Raw genomic sequence first — 21,698 nt, forward strand, 5'->3', positions numbered from 1 at the left:
TTGTAAAGAAATCCAACATTATAGGAGCTATGTGCCAGCATTTCTCAACCTTGATTCTCTAGACAGAAGCAATGAAGAAAGCTGTAAGTTGTTCAAACGGACAGGTATCGGGGGATTTAACCGGCCCTTTTTTCAGATTGCAGGTGTCTGTAGGACAGCGATGATGGGATATCTTTTCCAACAGTGACGAGCATGTCCTCCTTTCATCAAGCGAAATCGTGACACCACAAATTTTCTAGGTCGAGGCTGTTAACAACAGAGGGAAGAGGGGAATAAGAGGAGAGGTGAAATCAGAGGGTGAGGGACACGGTAGAGAAAGAAAGAAAGTCTGAGCCTGAAAGTGTGTGTGTGTGTGTGTGTGTGTGTGTGTGTGTGTGTGTGTGTGTGTGTGTGTGTGTGTGTGTGTGTGTGTGTGTGTGTGTGTGTGTGTGTTTTTGTTTGGGATGCTTGTTCAATAATAGACTGCGACACAGATAAATGCTCGTGTGTGACAGCTTGGTTGTTCTTTTTAACACAGTGGCCCTGCGCCTTACCCAGCTCCCATTCACAACAGCGTGTCAGCAGTGAGAAAAACAACCTGATAAGACAAGGCATTGGTTACACTTGTGCTCACATCCGATCCTACAGATCTGTAGCTGTGACAGCAGCACACTGCTCTGTGGACACATTTGGCCTGAAAACGTCTACAATGAGTGTGATGATGGATGGATGGGTGGAGGAATGTCTTTAAATCTGTGTCCATTTATTATCTGTTTATCACCTGTGGTCAGGTTGTTCATGCTGCTGCTTTGGATTGGGTTTATGGAAGGGTCAAAAGTTTCACATGTTTTGAAGATATATCAGTCATATTGTGTTATATGAGTCATATAACTGTTTTTGGCCACTTGTGGGGAGCTGAACAATCTATAAACACAAGACTGACATCAACTCATTAACCTGGTATGGTGTGTGTGTGTGTGTGTGTGTGTGTGTGTGTGTGTGTGTGTGTGTGTGTGTGTGTGTGTGTGTGTGTGTGTGTGTGTGTGTGTGTGTGTGTGTGTGTGTGTGTGTGTGTGTGTGTGTGTGTGTGTGTGTGTGTGTGTGTGTGTGTGTGTGTGTGTTAGCGGAACAGCTGCCTATTTACACATCTGGCAGACGCTGAGCAACATTAGCATTCATTCGGACCCATTCTTCTCATTACTCGATGATCTTAAGTACGACATTCACTCTCCTTTTTGCTCTGTCGGGTCTTCATCAGCACCTGAGGGAAACATCTGGCTCCTTAGCTTCTAAATGCTCCACGATGTTCACCCACTAGTCGCTAACATTGTTTTGCTGTTTGGTGCTGGGCATATGTGGCAGCGTAAGGTGGGCTAATCCAAGTATCTTTTGCTGCAAACAGCTGTCTGCTGGAGCTGGAAAAAAAAGTTGCTGAGCCGAAAGATGCTAAAATGCTCCACAGAGCTAAGGAGGACTGTTGAGTCTGGCGGTAATTGTCTGTGGGTTTGTCACTGTGTGCGACTTCTTTCTCATGGTCATTTGCTGCATTGTTACTGTAATATGAAATGTTTACTAGTGCATCTTTAATTCAGCTCAATTCAATTCAACACAGGTGGAATCTGTGTAACAGCACAAATCTGAAAACATCACATGATAAATAACAACCTATATATACTTAACCTTCATATATCACACAACATGTCGCATACACAACAGCATGACAGTATATCAACATGGTGCATTGGTGCATAATGCTGTCATGTGTGCGGAGATCAGCTGAGGGAGGAGTTTTAAATTTGAGGAGTTCAAGATGTGTTCTGCGGGGGGGGGGGGGGGGGGGAGTAGTATCTTATTACTACTTATATTAAATGATAGTGGCAGTTGAAACACTGATACGGGCATACACATAAAATCATTTGTATCAGGCCCTATTATCCGTTTTTATGGTTCAGAAATAAGAAGAGAACCAATATGTCACTGCAGTGGGCCCACTTATATATCAAGTGACCAATTTGGCTATTCCCATTTGACCTGTTTTACTACAACACTATGATATGACTTCATAATTTATCGCATGTCGTTCAACTGAACTGCTCTATTCAGAATGGTCCGTGTGCCATAGTCTGTGTTAGCAGGGCTGGAGTCTTGAATTACCCTTCTTGGTAAAAGGAGTTTAAATGTGCATAAATAAGAGTGGAGCTGACAGTAGCTGAAACCAAAAATACTTAAAGAGGCGTAGCACCTAATTTAGCAGCTCGGAGCCGGAGAGCAAAAGCTGAACACCACAAGAGCAATTCAGCAACCTCAAGTGGAACTTTGACACAAAGACGCCTTTATTGATAAAGCATCACCTCGAGTTAAAAAGGAACCTCGGGTTCTGCCGAGTGAAGCCGATGCAAGTTTTAAATGTCTTAAAACTCTACTTCTCACTTGATTTATTACCCGAGTAACGATGTAAACATGAGTTAATTGTCTCAATCGCTAGTTTGAAGTTTTCTTCAACACAGCATGATGTTTATTTCTTAAATTTTGGTCCCTTTTTAGAGTAAAATAGACCATAAAGCGGAGTATGCTTAAGGGGGGGGGCTTACTGTGGTTGACGGGTCGCTGTAGCTACCAGAGCCGTTCCCGGCATCACTACGTCAGTCTTTTGCGTTCCAAATATGATAACTTCTGTTCATCTGCAACAAAAAAGCGAGGATGACGATGGCCGTATTCCAAGATGGAGACGGCGTCATAAGGGCAGTCCACAAACCAATGAGTCACGATGACTTCGTCCACTTCTTATATACAGTCTATGGTTACGTGCTATGTTCACACTATCAGTGACAAAATCAACAAAATGGCCAAGCGTGGCCAGCTACATGGTCGGCAGGCTGCTGTTGAAGTGTTGCTGAAGCACTCGTTGACGTATTATGTTGCTTAAATCGCACTGGGAACCGGCTAGCTGCATTTATTTTTTAGATGGAACAGGACAGGTTGAGGACCAAACACATGATTGGTTGACGCTTGACTGTGTCATCGGAGCGCTGACGAAAAGTTGAGACCAACTTTGATTTAAAGTGTGTCAGGCATCACTTTGTAGCTTCATGTCACCAGCAGCCATGGAAAATAACTTACTTAATAGACTGACTGACAGTTTAATTACTAATAGTTGAATTTACATCAGGGCATCAGTTATAAAAGAGGTATCATGTGTTCGTTTCACTCTGATGGATAAAATGAAGAAAATGCCCCAAAACCAAACTCTGTCCTTCGTTCAAGACATGATGGTGTTGTAGCAGAATTGTAATTTTGTCCACAACACTCCCTGTGTAAATCTACCGTTGTTGCATAGTTATGTCTATTTTGTGCTGATACAATGTGTTTTTGAACTGCTGAGCAGACTCTTTTAAGACAACAGGGTCAGCCCATTAGCCAGTATGCTTCAGATTGTTGTTGAATGTGAAAATTATCAGGTGAGACTTGTGTACCAGCCGACGCCGAAGGGAAGGGAACTGCGTGCAAATAAGTAGCAGTTTTGAGACACTGGGGCATAATACAGAGTCTGCCGGAGCTCCTGTGGGCCTAATACAAGAAAACATTTTGACAGGAGCTGGAACTTGATTAGACTTGTTATATACTTGCTTTTATTCTTTTTTTTTTCTTATAATCCAAGCCATTTTTTAGTTTTCATCCCAGTGTGTTTAATTATAATTGCGCAATTTCCTGTAGATACGTAAATGTTCGCAAAGGTTACATATGTGAAAGAGTTTTTTAGATGTTAGAGCAGTGTGCCCTGCCTCATAACTGTCTTCAAAATTGATTTTAGGGGGAATGAGAGAAAAGAAAAGCTGCTCTGTGTGAGTCCTGCAGAGTTTATTTGTGTGTGTGTGTGTGTGTGTGTGTGTGTGTGTGTGTGTGTGTGTGTGTGTGTGTGTGTGTGTGTGTGTGTGTGTGTGTGTGTGTGTGTGTGTGTGTGTGTGTGTGTGTGTGTGTGTGTGTGTGTGTGTGTGTGTGTGTGTGTGTGTGTGTGTGTACTGCATATCTTGTATGTGCCTCTGAGAGAAAGAAAGAAAAGTACGCCTGGGAGCATCGTATTTATGGTTAAGGAAGCACACCAAAATAACATGCACACCAGCCGAACGCACGCTAAAAGCCCTCCTGGAGTGAAAGACGTCATGCCGCCAGCAGAGGCAGCCGTTGACCAATCAGGCGTTAAAGTGAAATGGCACAGCATCACGGCAGGACAAGTGCACACACGCATTCAGACGCAGATGTGCACTTACACAAATCAAATATATGTAGGCTATACACATACTTGTGTACATTCTCATATACACACACACACACATTCAGAGGCATATAAATCAGCACTTATTTGCAGTCTTTGAGCAGTAGACTAATCTGGTTAGAACACTCTAGGCTAATTTGCATAAGAGGAACCAACCTTACTTGCCATTTGACCACCTGTACTTCATCTCACACACACACATACACACAGAGAGAGAGAGAGAGAGAGAGAGAGAGAGAGAGAAAAGAAATAGGAGTTGGCAGTGAAACAGTAAAATTACTTCTAATTCAGCGTCTGTGATGGAAATACTTTTATTCCTCCCTCTTGGGCCACAACAAGGATTTAACAGCCTCTTTGACTGCTACAACATCGTACAGATTTACCTGCTGTTTCCTCTTCCATACAACGGTTTTGGTTTTGTTCAGTGGTGTGTGGATTTGTTTGAGGAGGTGCAGCACTGCGGGGGAGGTGGGCACACTGCTATCACAGCCTCCAATATGTCAAAAGTAATTAGGCTGATCGGAGAGTATACCCTATCATGCACAAAGAGGTGTGTGCTGTGCGCCGTTAATTAGACTGATGAGTGTGCACTCTAATAAGCCAAGCGTAGACTTCTTCTCTTTTAAAATGAGAATTCACAAGGCAGGTTTGCAGATATGGTTTGGTTATACTGTGCCCGTACTCCTTGTAATTGTACAAAGATAAGAAGAAAATCAACCAATGAATTGTCGATCGAAAGAAAATGAGTCAGTCAATGGATCATTTTGCAAAAAAAGGACAAAATGCTCGCATTTCACTTGTTTAACTGACTCAAAATATGCTTATACGTTTCGATACGAAGCCTTCTTCAGAGCGCTTGATGTAAACAGATTCAGTTCAGTAATAAACACGAGGGCAGAGTTAAAACACAGCCGAGTGTTGGATTCAATTATTTAGGAACCAATCACTTTTCTTTTCCCATGGCTCTAGATACAGGGACCAATCACGAGCTCATAATCAAATTTGATCCAAACCATTACATACAATATTGAGCTCCACAAAACACTGTTTCTGTCACTTGTGTTACTGTTCAAATAAAAAAGGGGAGACTTGAATCAAAATAAATATTTTTTCAAAATGTTTAATTATCGGCTGGTATTACTGATGATCATATATCATCAAGAGGTCAGTGTTCACATTTGTAGTCGGCGTAGGTTTGCTTCAGCAAAGTGTTTTGCAATTGCATATTCCATTCTGCTTGTGCAGATTGCAGTTTTATGCTCAGATATTCAGTGTTTCAGGCGTTGTTCAGTTTCTCAGACATATGCCACACCACAGGGACATAGTAACATATAGATCAGATGTGTTCATTTACAGTTTAGCGGACGGGAACTTTCCTCCCTTTGTGGGGAAGATTGATCGATTCTGTGCTTGTTGTTTTGCTGCAGCAGACGCAGTTCCCACATGGACACACATGCCAGTTGCTGTCAGCCATGTGGTCTTGTTTTGAGTCATATCGTTGTACGTGACAATACTTTTAATTGTGGGTGCTGTCCTGAATGAGTAAAAGGGCAAGTGATTTGCATTGTTTCAAGCAGAAGTGGTTCTGCTTGAAACACATGCCGGTGTCTCCTGAGTGCCTCTTTAATCTGTGAAGCACCATGGTCGTATTCTGCAGAGAAACAGGCCCGGCTTGAATTCTTTGTTGTTGTTTTTTTGCTCATTAGATAAGAGATCAGAGCGAGAGGTGGTGTTTACAAGATGCAGGGCTGTCTGATGTTATGTATGAACAGTTGTGTTTTAACCTCAAAAATTGACCAACTGGGATTATATTTTACTGGGATGATTGCTAGCAGCATGCGATATTGAGTTGCATTGTCTTTTCTGGAGATGGAAGTATGGCTCCAGTTTCATCTGCTTGCACGGTCAAGTTCAAGTGATTGATTTGGGCAGTGCTGTATTCACAGGTTGTTTTCAGGAAACTGGAGCTGTTATTCCCCCTGCACCCCCTCCCAACATAACACAATGCCATAAACAGACCATTTGTATAGCTTTGTCTTTGAGTGATATGGGTTGTTTTTGGGGTGATGTATAACCGTTTCTTTCCATTTTCCCCCAACCAATCCCGCCACAGAGGGCACTGTTCCCATTGCAGTCCATTTCTCTTGGAGGCACCAGTTGTATTTGTATTGCATAGTTACAGATTATTAGCACAGCGACTCAGAACGAGGTGTTGTAGTTCAATAGGAATGCTTTGGTTGGACTTTGGGTTGTTTGTGTCTCGGATCGATAAAAGGTAGAGTTCAAAGCCTCTTCATGGGGAATGCAACCATATACGTTTTCTACATCAAGGGAAACCAGTTTTCTGTTCTCATTCAAAGTGCAATCACTCAGAACATTCAGAACATCTTTTCTGTCTACAAGATAGGGTACTTATTGACAGAGCCTCTTCCTGAGACTGTTGGCCTGAGAGTGGGTTCTGTAGGATGTTTGGGGATTTTGGGAATGCTATAAATAACGGGGGTAACTGGATGCTAGTTGGTCAGATGGGCACACAATTTTTTTTTTGATCGCAAATGAAATATCTTTGTTTTTTTCCTGTTGGTCGACAACACGAACAGTGTAAGAATGTTACCCTGCGCTTTGGGTAATTATGAGGAGCATTTTCAGATGTTCCATGTTTGAAACCTTGACGTTTTATAGGTAACTAGTGCGGTGCCTGTTCAAAACGTGCCCGTTTCGAATGGTTGGAAATGATTGCTTGGCCTCCGGGATTGTTATTTACAGCTTTCTCGAGAACCTCTTCGTTGCATCATTTGTCATTTGATGTGTGTACATAAGACACTCGTTGTTCTCAAAAGATAACACTCGACACTGGAACTCAACACACTGGAAGTATGAAGTCGACTGGATGAACGGTTGTCGAGAAAATCAAAGAGCAGCCAGCCAGAAAGAGACTCCTCCTATTTTAGTTTGATGAGGTGCTGCTGTAATGGTCAGGATACAAGAGATTTTGAATGTTCAATGTGAGATTTAATAAAATAGATGAATCAACAAAATAAACATAATCAGTTTCATATTTTCATTAATTTATTGAATATATGATAAGAAGTCTTTTCAATGTGTACACCCACATTACTCTCCCTGCACTTGTTGTTAATGCAACAACAGTATGCAATAACATGAAGTGATGAATCACAGAGGTCTCCCAAGAGTTCCTGGGCATTGTGGTGCAATCAATTTTCAATATATACGTATACCAGCACAGCTTGTATATGCTAAAAGTGCATAAGAATATGCCTTGAATACCCTGTTCTTGAAATAGAAATATGGTGGTGTGGTGGAGTATGACACTGCACAGCCATTGTTCTATTCTTTAAGCAAAGCCCTGTATCAAATCCCGTCTTCTCTGCTGGAAGGTATAGCTTGTAAGACTACATGAGCTATTCCAACATCTCCTCTGTCAACATTGTGTATTTCTCTCGATATTACCATTTTTCTTTAAGCCTCTTTTTTTTTCTTCTTTTTTTTTTAAACCCAAACATCAAAGACCTCTGAGCAAGCAAAATATGCAAGGCAGAAATAAACTATATTAAGTCTATATTCTGCTGTGGATTGGTGTTTGAAAATCTTTGTTGACAACATGCCACTAAATGCACTGAAGCTACAAATTAGATGGTGACAATTGTCACCGTTTGAATAAGCTTTGGTCCAAGACTTTTGATAGTCAACCACATTTTCGTGTGACAAGCATTTTTATATTCACAAACGACCTTCTCTCCCAAGGGAGAGCTGGAAAACTGGGTTCTGCTGTAATTAGGCTCGCTCGCTGGCAAGAAAAAGAAGCACCCAAGGTAGAGGGTGAGATAAAAGACGGGGAGGTAGAGTGAAGGAGAGGATGAAGGTGGGGGGGATGTGAGGAGGAGGAGGGAGGGAGATAATGAGAGGCAGGGTGACGGATTGAAAGGGTGCAAGAGGAGGAGAGCATGTCAAGAATCAAGGGGGCTGTTTGCCTGTGGCTGCCTCGTGGTGTGATGTCGTTGAATCTTCTCACTGTGTTTTATTACAAAGGACTATGTGTTGAGGTCTGTATTGTCAGCATGCCAACTAACTTATGTCGACTTGAGCGTCACAGCCGGTCCGCTCACTGTCAATTTTGCATACAGCAGCTTATTTCACCCACAAGTAACGTAGGAGAGCTAACAAACCGCCTGAGCAAAATGGTGTTTAAAAATTATACAACAGCTTCCTGTGTGGTTCAAATATTATTTAGTTTTTTACTTTTCGTCTCGTCTTTTAGTTGCAGGAGAAGTAGCATTTCATGCACATTTTAAGGATTGCCATCTTGCTCCTCTGTCTGCACTAGAACTACCAATATGTAATGAAAAGTGTCTCCCATAACCTCCATCCTACATGTTAGATATCATGTGGTTTTCCTTTACTTTACTGTAGGTTGCCATTTCAACATTAATATGAATGGACATTGTTGGCGCGTAAATCATTTTTTCTCTCATGAAATTTCTCTCATTTTCTAATTTTCCAGCCTGCATTGCTTTGCACATACCAGACAGAAACTAATGTTGAGTTCTGTTTTTGTCAAGTCGGCTAGCTTTGCATTCATCTGTGTTGCCGTCTGAGAGGGAACATTTAGCTTAGCGATGCAGTGTGTGTGCAGCGCTCAGTGTGTCTCCCTGCTGTGATTTAATCAGGTTAGTATGTGAGATTACTGTAGCAGATGAAGCTGACATGTGACATGTGGTCATTAGCGGCACCCACATCAGCTGAGGGCTACCTACACACATTCACATGATATAGTTGTCTATTTAATTGCTATTGCTGGCACTGACTGATTTATCCTGAATGTAGTTATTATTTAAATAGTGTTAAAACGATACTACCGCCGCCTTCACCCTCACTGTTGGCCTTTACTTGACGTAAGACAATGTTGCCGGTAACTGCTCTCTGCTGCTAACCGTCCCCTGTTGTCGCCAACTATTGCAGCTGTTGCAAAGCTGTTTCCTTGTTACTTTTGTTTATTTGTTTAGGTTTATTTGTGGCTATTATCTCTTTTTTGATAGGATGGAGAAAAAAAAAAGGGGAGAAGCATTACAGAAAACAGAGTAAAGCGGGATTTTATGAATATAAATGACCTGCATCACTATGCAGTGCTAAAGTTGGTGTCTGAGCGGACTGTTAATTAAACTCATACCTCCCTCTGTTCACCTCTCTCCTTGTCCTTGTCTGTCTCTCTTTTTGTCTGACAGAGACAGTGATGGATACAAGGACAGCGACAGCTGAGCTTGGCTGGATATCGTTCCCTGCCAACGGAGTAAGAACAATGTGGAGAGCTGTGATGTGCTTGTGTGTAATCGTACGAATGTGTATACTGTGTACCCTTGGGGAAAGCAGTTTGAGTACACTTTACAGTGCTCTAATAAGGAGTCTGTCAAAATCCTAATTACAGTTGCAAGGTGACACCAATTAACCGCTATTGATGCAGAACAGAATGGATTCCAATAGATCAGGGAGGTGTAGCTTACAAGAGTCTGCAAATTAATAGAATAGATAAAATAAAATGGAATAAGAGGAAATAGAACAGAGTCTTCCACCCACTTTCTTGAACTCCTTTGATTTTTTTGTAAATGCTGGCTTGGCTACTAGCCCGTTACAATTGTGTGTGTGTGTGTGTGTGTGTGTGTGTGTGTGTGTGTGTGTGTGTGTGTGTGTGTGTGTGTTTGTGTGTGTGTGTTTGAGGTGAGCGGCTCTAATTGTGATGAATGGTTGTCCCTCTTCAAAAAAGAACAAGGTAGCGGGGAGAAAAAAAGCGAATGAGGATGGGACTTGGGGAGGTAGGAAGAGAGAGAGAGAGACAAAATGGTAGGGAGGGAAAAAGAAAGTTTAATTTGTGTCAGGTCTTGGTAAACCCATTAATCATTTTGGCCTCCCCTCTCATCCGTACCCCCTGCCCCGTCCTCACACACACACACACTCACACATTCCCCAGTGGGAGGAGGTGAGCGGCTATGATGAGAACCTCAACACCATCAGGACGTACCAGGTGTGCAACGTGTTTGAGCCCAGCCAGAACAACTGGCTCCTCACGACTTACATCGACCGGCGGGCGGCGCAACGCATCTACGTGGAGATCCGCTTCACCGTACGCGACTGCGCCTCCATCCCCAGCGTCTTGGGCTCCTGCAAAGAGACGTTCAACCTGTACTACCTGGAGACTGAAAGGGCCGTGTCAGCGGGCATCAAAGGGGTGGAGTACTGGGCCAATGCCCCTTTTCTTAAGGTAATGAGTCCAGATTGTGCTAATTCAGTATATTAGATTGGAGAACCCATTAGATTATCTGAAAATGTCTCCGTCACAGAGTTTACACCAGGATTTATTTTTCCCTAGCCTAGGAAAAGTTGTAATTTTGGAGATACATTGTTTTCACAGGAAAGGGACAATATGCAATCCGAAAGAAAACACTGCACAGATCCAAAAATGTATCGATAGTCCAGAAGCGGATCACAAAAAATGCTGATTTTATTGAACAAAGTCTACAAGGTTCAAACTTCCTCTAGGTGTTAGAATTGAACACTTACTGATTGGATGTGTTTTTTCTAGTGCTCTTTGGTAATAATTATCTCCTAAAAATGTAATTGACACTGCCTCGTGTGTTTGCGGCTTTTCAATTAACCAAACTGAATCAAGTTTCCGTGTAGTTTCACACTGTTTGTGTTGATTAATCAGAGTGTTGGAGAGCATCCAAGTGTTGGAAATCTCCTAGCAGCCTCCTATCATCAGGGTTAAATTCTGACTAAATTCTAAAATAATGAATTGATACAGTATGTGGTCATACAGCATTTATCCAATATTATACAGCAGACTCAAACGTTACTTAGTGAATCTTAATTAAGAACCAAGAAACGGGGACAGAAGAACCTTAAATAATTCTCTTTTCTTTCTTTTGCCACGCCCATCCTTCCCTCTGTCTGTCTCTGTCACTGTAAGGTGGACACCATCGCAGCAGATGAGAGTTTCTCCCAGGTTGATTTCGGGGGAAGGCTAATGAAGGTGAACACAGAAGTGCGGAGTTTCGGGCCACTGTCCAAAGGCAAAGGCTTCCACTTGGCCTTCCAGGATCTCGGTGCTTGCATGTCCCTGCTGGCTGTCAGAGTATTCTACAAGAAATGCCCCAGTGTGGTGCAGAACTTTGCTTTTTTCCCAGAGGTATGGACCAGAACTAACTGAAAACCGTGGTGCTCTTTTCATCAGACTTTGGTGCAGCATGTATACAGACATTCAAGTATATATATTTTTTTATGATTCTGACTCTCTGCAGACACTGACTGGAGCAGAGTCCACTTCATTAGTCATCGCTAGAGGAAACTGTATCCCCAACGCTGAGGAGGTAGACGTGCCCATAAAGCTCTACTGCAACGGAGACGGAGAGTGGATGGTACCCATCGGCAGCTGCAGCTGCAGAGCGGGTTATGAACCAGACAATGGCAACGTGTGCCGAGGTAAATCTGTGCATTAATGAGGCTGTGCCAGTCCAAATTGTGCTTGTGAAAAATGAAGAGGCATGTGTGCTGTGTTAACCTTGCTACAGCAAACACTGTTGCACGCTGCACACAAATGTCATATTGTTTTGTAGCACAAGTCAATGATCCGCTGTGACAGCAAATCAATATCCAGCAAACATGCTTCTCATCAACCGTAGCAAACATGCTATAGCAGCGGGCAAATATCTCACAAAGCACACAACACAAAGGTATCACCAAGCATGCTAGAATTTAGTTTCAACCTTAATTCTATAAAAAGTTGTGCGTGATACAAATATGGTATTGAAATTATATTTTGAACAAAATATTTGCATATCCATTCTCTTTGTTTTTCATTCACTAAGACAAATGTGCCATATTTAAGTGCTGGCCTGCTTTACAAAACATGGTGGACGATAACGCTGAGTCAATTCTGTTGAAAGCGCAATTTATCATGTGTAAGTGTGTCATTTCTGGCAGTCCTTGCTGTTTAATGTATACATTTCCAGATGTATTTTTGCCCAAGGGTGAGATGTTCCATATGTTAATATTAGTAGAAGCAGACTTGGGTGAATATGGCACAGAAATAGCTCCTCTATCTCATTTACCTCCTTTTTATATCTGGCCTCCTTCCCCATTTCCTCTCCGAAGTAGTACCCATCATTTCTTATTCTGCCTGTAGAGTCTCATCCGTTTTGTGTGTGTGCAAGAGTGTGTGTGTGTGGGGTGGGTGGGCGTGTGAGCATGTGTGTGTGTGATGTATGTACATATGGTGAAATGATAAGTGAGGCCGCTTCATCCCATGTTAATTACTTTAGCGTGTTCCAGCCAGATTAGTCTACTGCAAATTAGTCCTGAACTGCCAGAGAGTGTCGACAAGATAGAGGGGCATCTGGAAGGAAGGAAACGAGGAAGGAGGGAGGGAAGGAAGGAAACCAGGAAGATAAAGAAAGTACAGCAGAGCCCTCTGGAGAATTGGACTGGCAAGGAAGTAAAAAAAAAAAAAAGACAAACCAAGGACAGAAAGGTAAAAACTGTGAGAGTTGAAAGAGATAGAGAACACAGAAGGGACTGATGAAGAGTATTCTATCTATCTCCAGTGAAATGCGTTCAATTTGAGCATTGCCTTTGGTGTCGGTGTCTCTTTTGCACAGAAATACTTTTTCTTCACATCATATTTGTGTGCATAGAAAGCCAGAAAAGATTCATGGGAGACAGTGATTAAATCTGACAATATTACAGGGCTGTTGATTGCCACTGCAGAAGGAATTACGGCGAAATCTTCCCAGTCATTTTCTGTCGATCTCTTAAAAGACATCGAGCTTGCAATTGCTGCCCTTGAAAAACCAAACCAGAAAGAAGATATGACAAAATATTTTATTGCAATAATAGGTTTCATATCAGTTGATACGTTGAGTAAATTGTATATTCACGACGGTATAAATTAGTTGCGTTTCAGCTTGAAATGACCTCATAGGAGATTCACAACCTGAAACATGACACAAAAAAATCATACGAGCAGAAAACAGAATATCTAATTAGATCCATAAATTAGACAGCACCCATTGGCACCATGTCTTTTGCTATTAAAAAAAGAACAGCATGTGTGATGTAGTAACGGAGGCAACACTATACTGATGTTACAGTTTGTTAGTGTTTCTGGTGATGGGTCTAATTGCTGGTGAGAATGCACGTGCTTATGCTTCAGGTGATGAACTTAGGTCATGGTATTTCCTGTCTATGACGGCACAGGTTTTCCCCTTTCTTAACCCATCTGCTTCGTGTCACTTTAAATAGCGTTAGCCGGGCTCTTTCTGATACTGTATCATCCACTGCGCGACCAAACAGGACATTAAGTAGCCAGCGTATCTCCACATTTTGTCCACAATCTTTCCATGTTGTAACTATGTAGCTGCTGATCTGGCTGCCGACATGAAATAGTTTCCTCAAAGGGAGTGTTTCTCTCCCATCCAACTCCAGACATCAAAAGAAAGTGGTGTTTTAAGCTACTCAACCAATTTTTCAGTTCCTATAATACTGCTAAGTGATTGGTTAGAAACAGCTTTGTTTCTGTGTTGGGATCGGGTTATTTGTAAGTTGTCACGCAATGTAACTTATGGACATTATATCAAAGTTTCAAATTTTCTGACAGAGAAAATGTTCCATTGTGAAAACTGTTCATATTGTTTGTACGGCCCAGCTGTACTGGAAAGTCATACTAGATGCAGTCTTGACAGTTCCCAGGTACACCTGCCTTGTGTGTTTCATTTAATGCTTTAGTGCTTAAACCGTGATTTGAGATGTCGTGGGACGGAGCCTGTCCCGCCTGTCTGCATCAAGCTGGCATCTTTTGGGTGTGCTCTTCTGCCAATCAGCTGATAACAACTTGGCAGGAAACTGGACTGACTATTGGAACAGATGGTTGTCTTTCAATGTGTGTGTGTGTGTGTGTGTGTGTGTGTGTGTGTGTGTGTGTGTCAGGCCACAGAGATGGTGTTTATTTTGCAACAAACCAGCATATCGTGCAAACCATCCAGCAAAACTGGCTCGACAGTACAATAACTGTGTGTGTGTGTGTGTGTGTGTGTGTGTGTGTGTGTGTGTGTGTGTGTGTGTGTGTGTGTGTGTGTGTGTGTGTGTGTGTGTGTGTGTGTGTGTGTGTGTGTGTGTGTGTGTGTGTGTGTGTGTGTGTGTGTGTGTGTGTGTGTGTGTGTGCTCGTGCGTGTGTGCTTATAGTAAAGTAAACACATTTAAATAGACCCTTACTTCAAATGCACCACTACAAATGTCAGCACAACCATTGAATACACACAAACAACCCCTGCTGTGGACTTCGACGATGAGTTTTTTAAATCTGCAGCCTTTCACCATACACACATACACACACACACACACACACACACACACACACACACACACACATGTAAGTCTTAAATAATTGATCAGTGAGTCTGTATGCCAACTTTAGACAATTGTCATCTACATGGTCGCTGTGTGACTCCACACAGCTGGCTAAAGGCATAGAGGAAAACAGAGGGAATAATCTTTTCCTCTCTCTTTGTACCCTTTTTAACTCTCCCTTTCTTCCCTTCTTTCTTTCTCTGGAATGTGCTTTGCTATTATTTTTGTGTCACCATCCATTCTTAGATTTCTCCCATTTGCATGATGGATTTTCTGTCTTGTGAGCTGCGTCAGTTCAAACTCCAAGGCAATTTTTTTTCATTTTTGTCTGTTCTATCCACACCAAATATTTTACATAAAACTACAAGAATTAGAGTAAATGTATCTACTATCTTCTTTTGTAACGGGGTTCATAGCTTTTTCCATTAACTGATATTCAGTATCAAACATTTTAACAACAAACGTTCAACTAGTGCCCCTAGAATGTTACTCTCCAAAGAGTTGATTTCAAACAGTGGTTGTGTGTGCATGTAAAGGCCGTCACACACTAGGGACGGTTTTATTTCGTGTGATTAATTTGCATGTCAATATCATTTTTTGAACAGTTTTTTTGTTATGAGTACTTTCACACAGTATGTGAATATTATGCAGCTAAAAAGCGACAGAAATATTTTTCAGAACGTCAAATTTTTTAACTTTGCATCTGGAATAAAGGCTTCAACCAATCCCGTTTTGCAGAGCAGATATATCCCAAACGTACACTATAGTGTACAACAGCATGGAGACTCAATACAATGTCAAGGTTGAAAGGAGAAACAAAGTTTGCAAAGGCAGCGCAGATCCACTCCTTCCGTTCTTACCTTTCACACTAAAAGCCCGAGACGTACATGCTGCGTAACAAGAGGCAAATTCAATCAGAGCATTTTGCTAAAAGGAACCTCAATAGAACAGCTTCCTGTGTCTTAGGCCAACATCAATTTACCTTAAACAGTCCGATTGGTCCTCTGTCTGCACAAAGCTATTTGAACCTTTAATTGATGCGCCTATCACAGATTCCTATCGCTGCCGGTATGAATACTTTTGATGCAAAATATTTTCTGATGATCTTACATGAATAAATGTCTTTTCAATTTTTTAATATTGGAGGCAGATCAGATTTTGACAAAGTCCCTCTGTCGTCAGACAACATTTTGGCGGTTTTATTCTCTATAAATGGTACACTGCCGTTCATGTGTAACAACATGCACGTATAGTGTTCGTATAGAGAGAGCTGGACCCGAGGTGAGAGAGATAACTATCGGCTACAGAGAGTCATTTAACAGAGAGGAAAGGGAGCGAGACTTGTTGCCATGGTGACACGCCCCACGCGTATGAGCGAGGTTGTTGAATAAATGACCTCGACAAGCCAGATGTCTATCTGCCTATTCAAGGCACAAACAGGTAGAGAAAGGTACAGGCCACTGACACCTCGGAGAGAGGTCTGCATATAAAGGAACTGATAGAAAGGGAGACTGACACCGACTGACACAGAGGAGAAGGAGTGAAAGTGTGTCTGACAAATAGGGAGATTAGAGGGGAACGTTGGGAAAACTAGCTGAAGATAATTTGAACGAGTGAGATGAAATAATGGCTTGAATTGAATTCCAACCAGTACACACACTTTGCAACCGGTTTCAAGGGTACGAGACTCTCTGCCTTTCACAGCTGTTCACTTTAAAAAAGTATTTTTGGGGCATTTTTATGCCTTTATTAAAGACAGTTGAGAGATGACAGGAAAGGAGGGATCTAGAGCTGCAGCTGTCTCAGTCCAACTGGGGACATTGCAGTTCATGGTCGCCACTTAACCCCTAAGCTACAGGTGCACCCTACAGCTTTTTACTATCGCAATAGATGATTTCTTGGGCCACTTTGGGGCAGCGGCAACCACAAGCACAAAATGGACTTACTATCGCCTTATAAAGTTGTTAGGGTGAATGTGTTAGGCTAACACATTGCTCTGTAAAAGCAACTGTTTGCTATTAGCAAACAGTTGCTTTTACAGAGCAATGTTATTGTTCACTTGAAGTCTTGTTTCTGGTGCACACAAGTTCAATATCCACTCTCATTTAGCTCCGTCTTTGGTCTCTACCAACTCCTGAGGGAAATATGTGACTTTAGCTCGTAAATACTCAACTACGTTCACCAGAGGGCTTTTCAGCTAAAACAGCCGAAAATGCGGTATGAAAGTGGTGAGAGTAGAAATGGTTATCGTTAGGCTTTTATTAATACTAGTACTCTTAACGATATTGCCTATTGGCTCGGTTCCTTATTGATACGCTTGATTATTTTGTGAAATAAAAAGACAATTAATGGTAGAGGGAGGGGGGGATGTGCTGGGTCATTTCTGCAGCCTCAGCATCTACAGAACGTTCCTAAATCCTTAAAATACAGTCACAGCTAAACATTAGCTAAGTAACAGTTAGACTGTTCTTTTTATCAAACCGCTTTGGCAAAACTAACGTTACCTGCAGTGGACGAGGATGGTCGTCTGCTCGCCAAACAGTGGAAAACAGTTTTGCAGATTGATGTTCTGCTTGTTGGCCAAAGGTTTTTATAGATTGCTGGTATGATACTCGTCTTACTTCTATTGCATTTGAGACGACGGCAGTTATCAGCATCTACTCAAGTAAAATGTAGCCACACTTTCGATCTTTTTCTTCTCTCTGCCATGATGTGTGTCTCACACTGTACTGAGCCGGAGTCTGTGTGTGTGTGTGTGTGTGTGTGTGTGTGTGTGTGTGTGTGTGTGTGTGTGTGTGTGTGTGTGTGTGTGTGTGTGTGTGTGTGTGTGTGTGTGTGTGTGTGTGTGTGTGTGTGTGTGTGTGTGTGTGTGTGTGTGTGTGTGTCAGAGTAAAGCACAACTCCGCCCCTCGTGCAAAGACGAGACAGAGAGAGGAGGTTTAAAGGGAGGTCGCTGCTTTTTTTTCTTACTCCGTAACTTCCAAAGTAACGGTAGTAGAACCGTTAACTCTGGACCTTATCGATACTCCGGGTATTTGCTACTGTCTTATCGGTTCCCCTTTAGAACCGAGTTTCGGGGGGAATCCCTAGACATCCTTATACAGATAAAAAAGGGGCAGAAAGTTCATATTGAATACAAGCTTGATAAAGTCCTGCCATATGATATGGAGTGTACTTCATATCTGAGATGCGAGTAGTTTTTTCAAGCTCTGCGGTTCATGCACAATGTAATATGCAGTAAAAAAAATGGGGGCAGAGCACAGCATCCTCCATTGTAAGTCATGTTAGAACAAAAGAATCAGCAAGACCAAGAAATGACATAACAGCGTTTCAGCAAAGCTGCAGAAATAGTGATATTGAGAGCGAAGAATAACAGCATTTGTTTTTGTTCCCTTTATTATGCTCTGCTCTATTTCTTCGAGCAGAAAAGAATCTGTCTTAGAAAAGAGTCTTTTCTCTTTGAGTTTCCGTCTTTTTGTTTTTTCCTGACCCTTAAATCCTTTAATGTTTGATTAAGTGACACTTTGAGGCTCTTAGCTCGCTGGCACTTTGTCTAATTTACCTCTTCCCCTCAATTCCAGTTATCATTTGGGCTCCAGTTTGTACAGACTCCGTAAAAGCCCGCATGTGCAATCCTCCTCCGCCCGCCACCATAAATCTGTGTGACATTTGCATTTTGGTCTTACAGCATCTAAAGCATCTCCGAGATAAAGTGAACATTCATTACAGCGGAGGAAGTGCTAAAGATTAATCAAACCTGGAAACAAGTAATATTAAAGAAACTCATTTGGTTTTTTACTCAGCCTTTTGGCAGAGCTTTCGTTTCAGTCTAATTTCTCATTTCACACTTCTGTTTCCCTGTTCTGCTTTCTATTTTACTTGTAGTCATAATTCAGAATGTGTTTGCCCTCATCAAAAAAAGGCACTTATGAAATCCCATGTGTTAATTAAAAGCACGTGTCCTTCTGGGATGCAAAGTACTCTCACTTAATGTGATATATTTAACTTAAGATGTTTGACCATGTCACGATGTTGCATTTCATTTGTTTAGTGAATCTTTTTCTACTTTAGCTTTAAACTAGGTGTAAGACGTTTATTTAGAATTGGCACACATTGTCAGTCACACAGTCAGTTGTACTGGTGCTGCTGAGGTGGCTGTGTTTTTCCACAAATTGGAGCTTTGAGGAGTTTATTTTACCTGAGCTACTATCAAAATGCCTCGGACAAGAAACGTAAGATTATGTAATCTAGCCTGAAAAGTGAGCATGAACTCATGAACTAGATTTATTAATTGATTGATTAATTGTAGCTGCTCTGAAAGTTTTTTATTTATCTATTCATCATTCATTATTTGTAAACTGTTTTGGCTTGGACTTGCTTGAAAAACAGTTTTCCTGATGTCAAGAGACCCTTAAATAAATATTACCAGCAAACAGTTCCAGAAAACATCATTGAGGCAAGAGAGACATGACATTTAACAGCAGCACTATTACAAACATGCTGTGATTAATTTGATCAAAGAGATGGTACAATTGATACAGATGGATACATTTAACCGAAACAGTAGCAGCCATGATTCTGGTCTGTGACATTATGTTCAGACAAAGGTCTAATAATAAAAAATGAATGCCAAAAATTTAAAATGCAATGGTACTTTCAGCAGACCAGCTGGAAAAAAGGGGGATGATGTATACACATAGGTGACATCCCAGAAACTAAAAATACAGGAAGTGGTGTGAATTGGCAGTTGTGTAACAGATGGGTATTAAATGCACATGATCCAGTGGGGGGTACTTACAGAGGCTCAGAACTATGTGTAAATGGGCGCTGTTCTTCCTCAAATTCAAGGAAGCAGAGGGACACATAACAAGACCTGCTGGCATTCACATGTAATGAACTGAAAGGGAGGGCCTTCATACAGCCTACTAAACACTGGAGATGAGAGACAGGCATCCCTTTACATTCTCTACAGAAGTGACACACCGACTCCAACCTCTATTACTGGGCTTGTCTTATTCCAGATGAGTTCAGTTCAGTCGTTATTATCCCAGATGGGAAACTTGATTTGCAGTCAGGTGCACAAGATAAAAAAGACAGGTACAAAACAAAAATAAAAACAGAAATATGCTAGTGCAGTGCAAATGATGAAAGTCCATGAAGGTGTATAAAAGCATGCTGTGCGCTCAGAATCAGCCATTCCTGGATGAAAAACAGTTGGTTAAAGGGAAACATCATCTTTAAGAATTCATATATGTGTTTCATGTCACAAAGAATAATTCAATAATATTCATGGGTAAACAACTATGACCCAGTTAAAGGAACCAGATAAATGAAACTATAATCTACAATGAAGACAATCAGTGTGACACTGTGAACGTGCACCAAATGTTTTTGTGTATCTTGTTCAGATAATGTGCTGCTATTCCCAGAGAATCCCCCTCTGTGCGTTGTCAACCTTATACCACCAGTAATAACTCCACCATTGCAGGGTCTTTCTAAATTTCAAAGTTTGTCTTGAAATCAAGACAAACAAAAGGCGCAAACACATTTATTAGTTGTGTTTCATTCATGTCCATGGTTATTTAGTTTTTAATGTTTTATCTCTCTCTCTCTCTCTCTCTCTCTTTTTCTTCAGCTTGCCCTCAGGGCACCTTTAAGTCCTTCCAGGGGGTAGGATTGTGTCAGCAATGTCCGCTCAACAGTCGCTCTACCATCGAGGCCGCCACAATCTGCGGTTGTCGCAGCGGCTATTACCGCGGAGACATGGACAAACCGGAGGACGTGTGCACCAGTGAGTCTGTCTTTCTCTGTCGAACAAACGCACACAAAGAACAAAAATGCATACTCGATAAACCTTTCAGGAGCATAGCTGAGTGTGGTTATGCCTCAGGGTGACCGAGACGGGTTTGTGAAGGCAGATTTTTGGACTGAAGTTACCAATAGCTGACATATTACAACATAACAGCCGGTGACATCACTGACAGTCCAATATCTCATCATTGAATTAAAGGCCAATATCGGCTTTGATTTATTATTCCAACCCTAATTCCATGCACCTCATTCAGAGCTGGTGTGCCGCAATGTTCCCGTCCTTGTTTGGGGATTTGGGGAGCAGTAAGTAATAACACTGCCACACTCCTCAGGCTTTCCATTGAAGTGAATATGTGTTTAGTGTGTCAAAGAGGCTATATTGCTATGCAAGACGAGGCACAGAGTTTGAAAAACGCTGCCTCTGTGTTCCACAGAGAGATGGTGTAAGTAGGTTGAGACATGAATCATTTTAGACTGTCTCTGTAGCTAGTCTCAAACTGTGAAACTGTGTGTATATAGTCTGGGTGTGTCGGTACGTGCCCGTGTTCGTGCACGCCCTGGTGACCTGAATAAAACGTAATGTTTTTCAAGGCTATAAAAAGCTCTGGTTCATTCGTGGGCGGATCATTATTTTTCTGTCTTACATTCATGAATGAATTTGCAACATTCTGACAGGAGAATGTATAAAAAGTAACCTGAAAACTGTTTGCTGCAGTGTAGGAACGTGTGCAATGTTCGAATTATGACAGTGAATATTGGCGACCATTTTGTTTCTCCACTTTAGAACTAGTTTTGATCTCTGTCTACTGTTGGGATCTGGTTGGAGCAGGTTTGGTTATTAGCAAGTATGAAAACTAAACTATTTACATTAATACAATTATTATTATCAATACAAGTATTAACATATATTAATAATAGCGGACCACCCTGTGATCAGGGACCAATAACCAAACTTGCCTCCACACGGCTCTCAACATAGTACGGCGCTAACAACACGAATAGTGCAAGCAACGGCAATATCTGCGGTTACCGCCGTATGAGCGGCAGCCTGGTGTTGTAGGCTAGCACACACATGGGCTTGCATGCACTAAAAGCCCCTGCAGACGGACCGGCTACATAAACAAAGCACAGAGAAGCTCAATCTTACTCTTTGTAAGTTGTCCCGGAGTTTGATCGATAGTTTCCTCTCCAGTCTATATGAATTGAACCAACAGCTGAA

General features: G+C 41.7%; 1 protein-coding gene across 1 annotated transcript in view; it reads left to right on the forward strand.

Moving 5' to 3' along the window:
• The window catches only part of LOC142946834 (ephrin type-B receptor 1-like), a 72,302-nt gene that overhangs the window by 18,619 nt on the left and 31,985 nt on the right, over positions 1-21,698 (forward strand). Inside the window, exons 2-6 of the mRNA XM_076088411.1 lie at positions 9,496-9,560; positions 10,236-10,526; positions 11,235-11,453; positions 11,566-11,746; positions 20,304-20,459. Coding sequence (XP_075944526.1) covers positions 9,496-9,560; positions 10,236-10,526; positions 11,235-11,453; positions 11,566-11,746; positions 20,304-20,459 — 912 coding nt within the window. The remainder of the gene's footprint in view (positions 1-9,495; positions 9,561-10,235; positions 10,527-11,234; positions 11,454-11,565; positions 11,747-20,303; positions 20,460-21,698) is intronic.

This window comes from Anarhichas minor, unplaced genomic scaffold (assembly GCF_050575085.1).
Source record: "Anarhichas minor isolate MPS153535 unplaced genomic scaffold, ASM5057508v1 ptg000010l, whole genome shotgun sequence".
In the NCBI taxonomy this organism is placed as follows: Eukaryota; Metazoa; Chordata; class Actinopteri; order Perciformes; family Anarhichadidae; genus Anarhichas; species Anarhichas minor.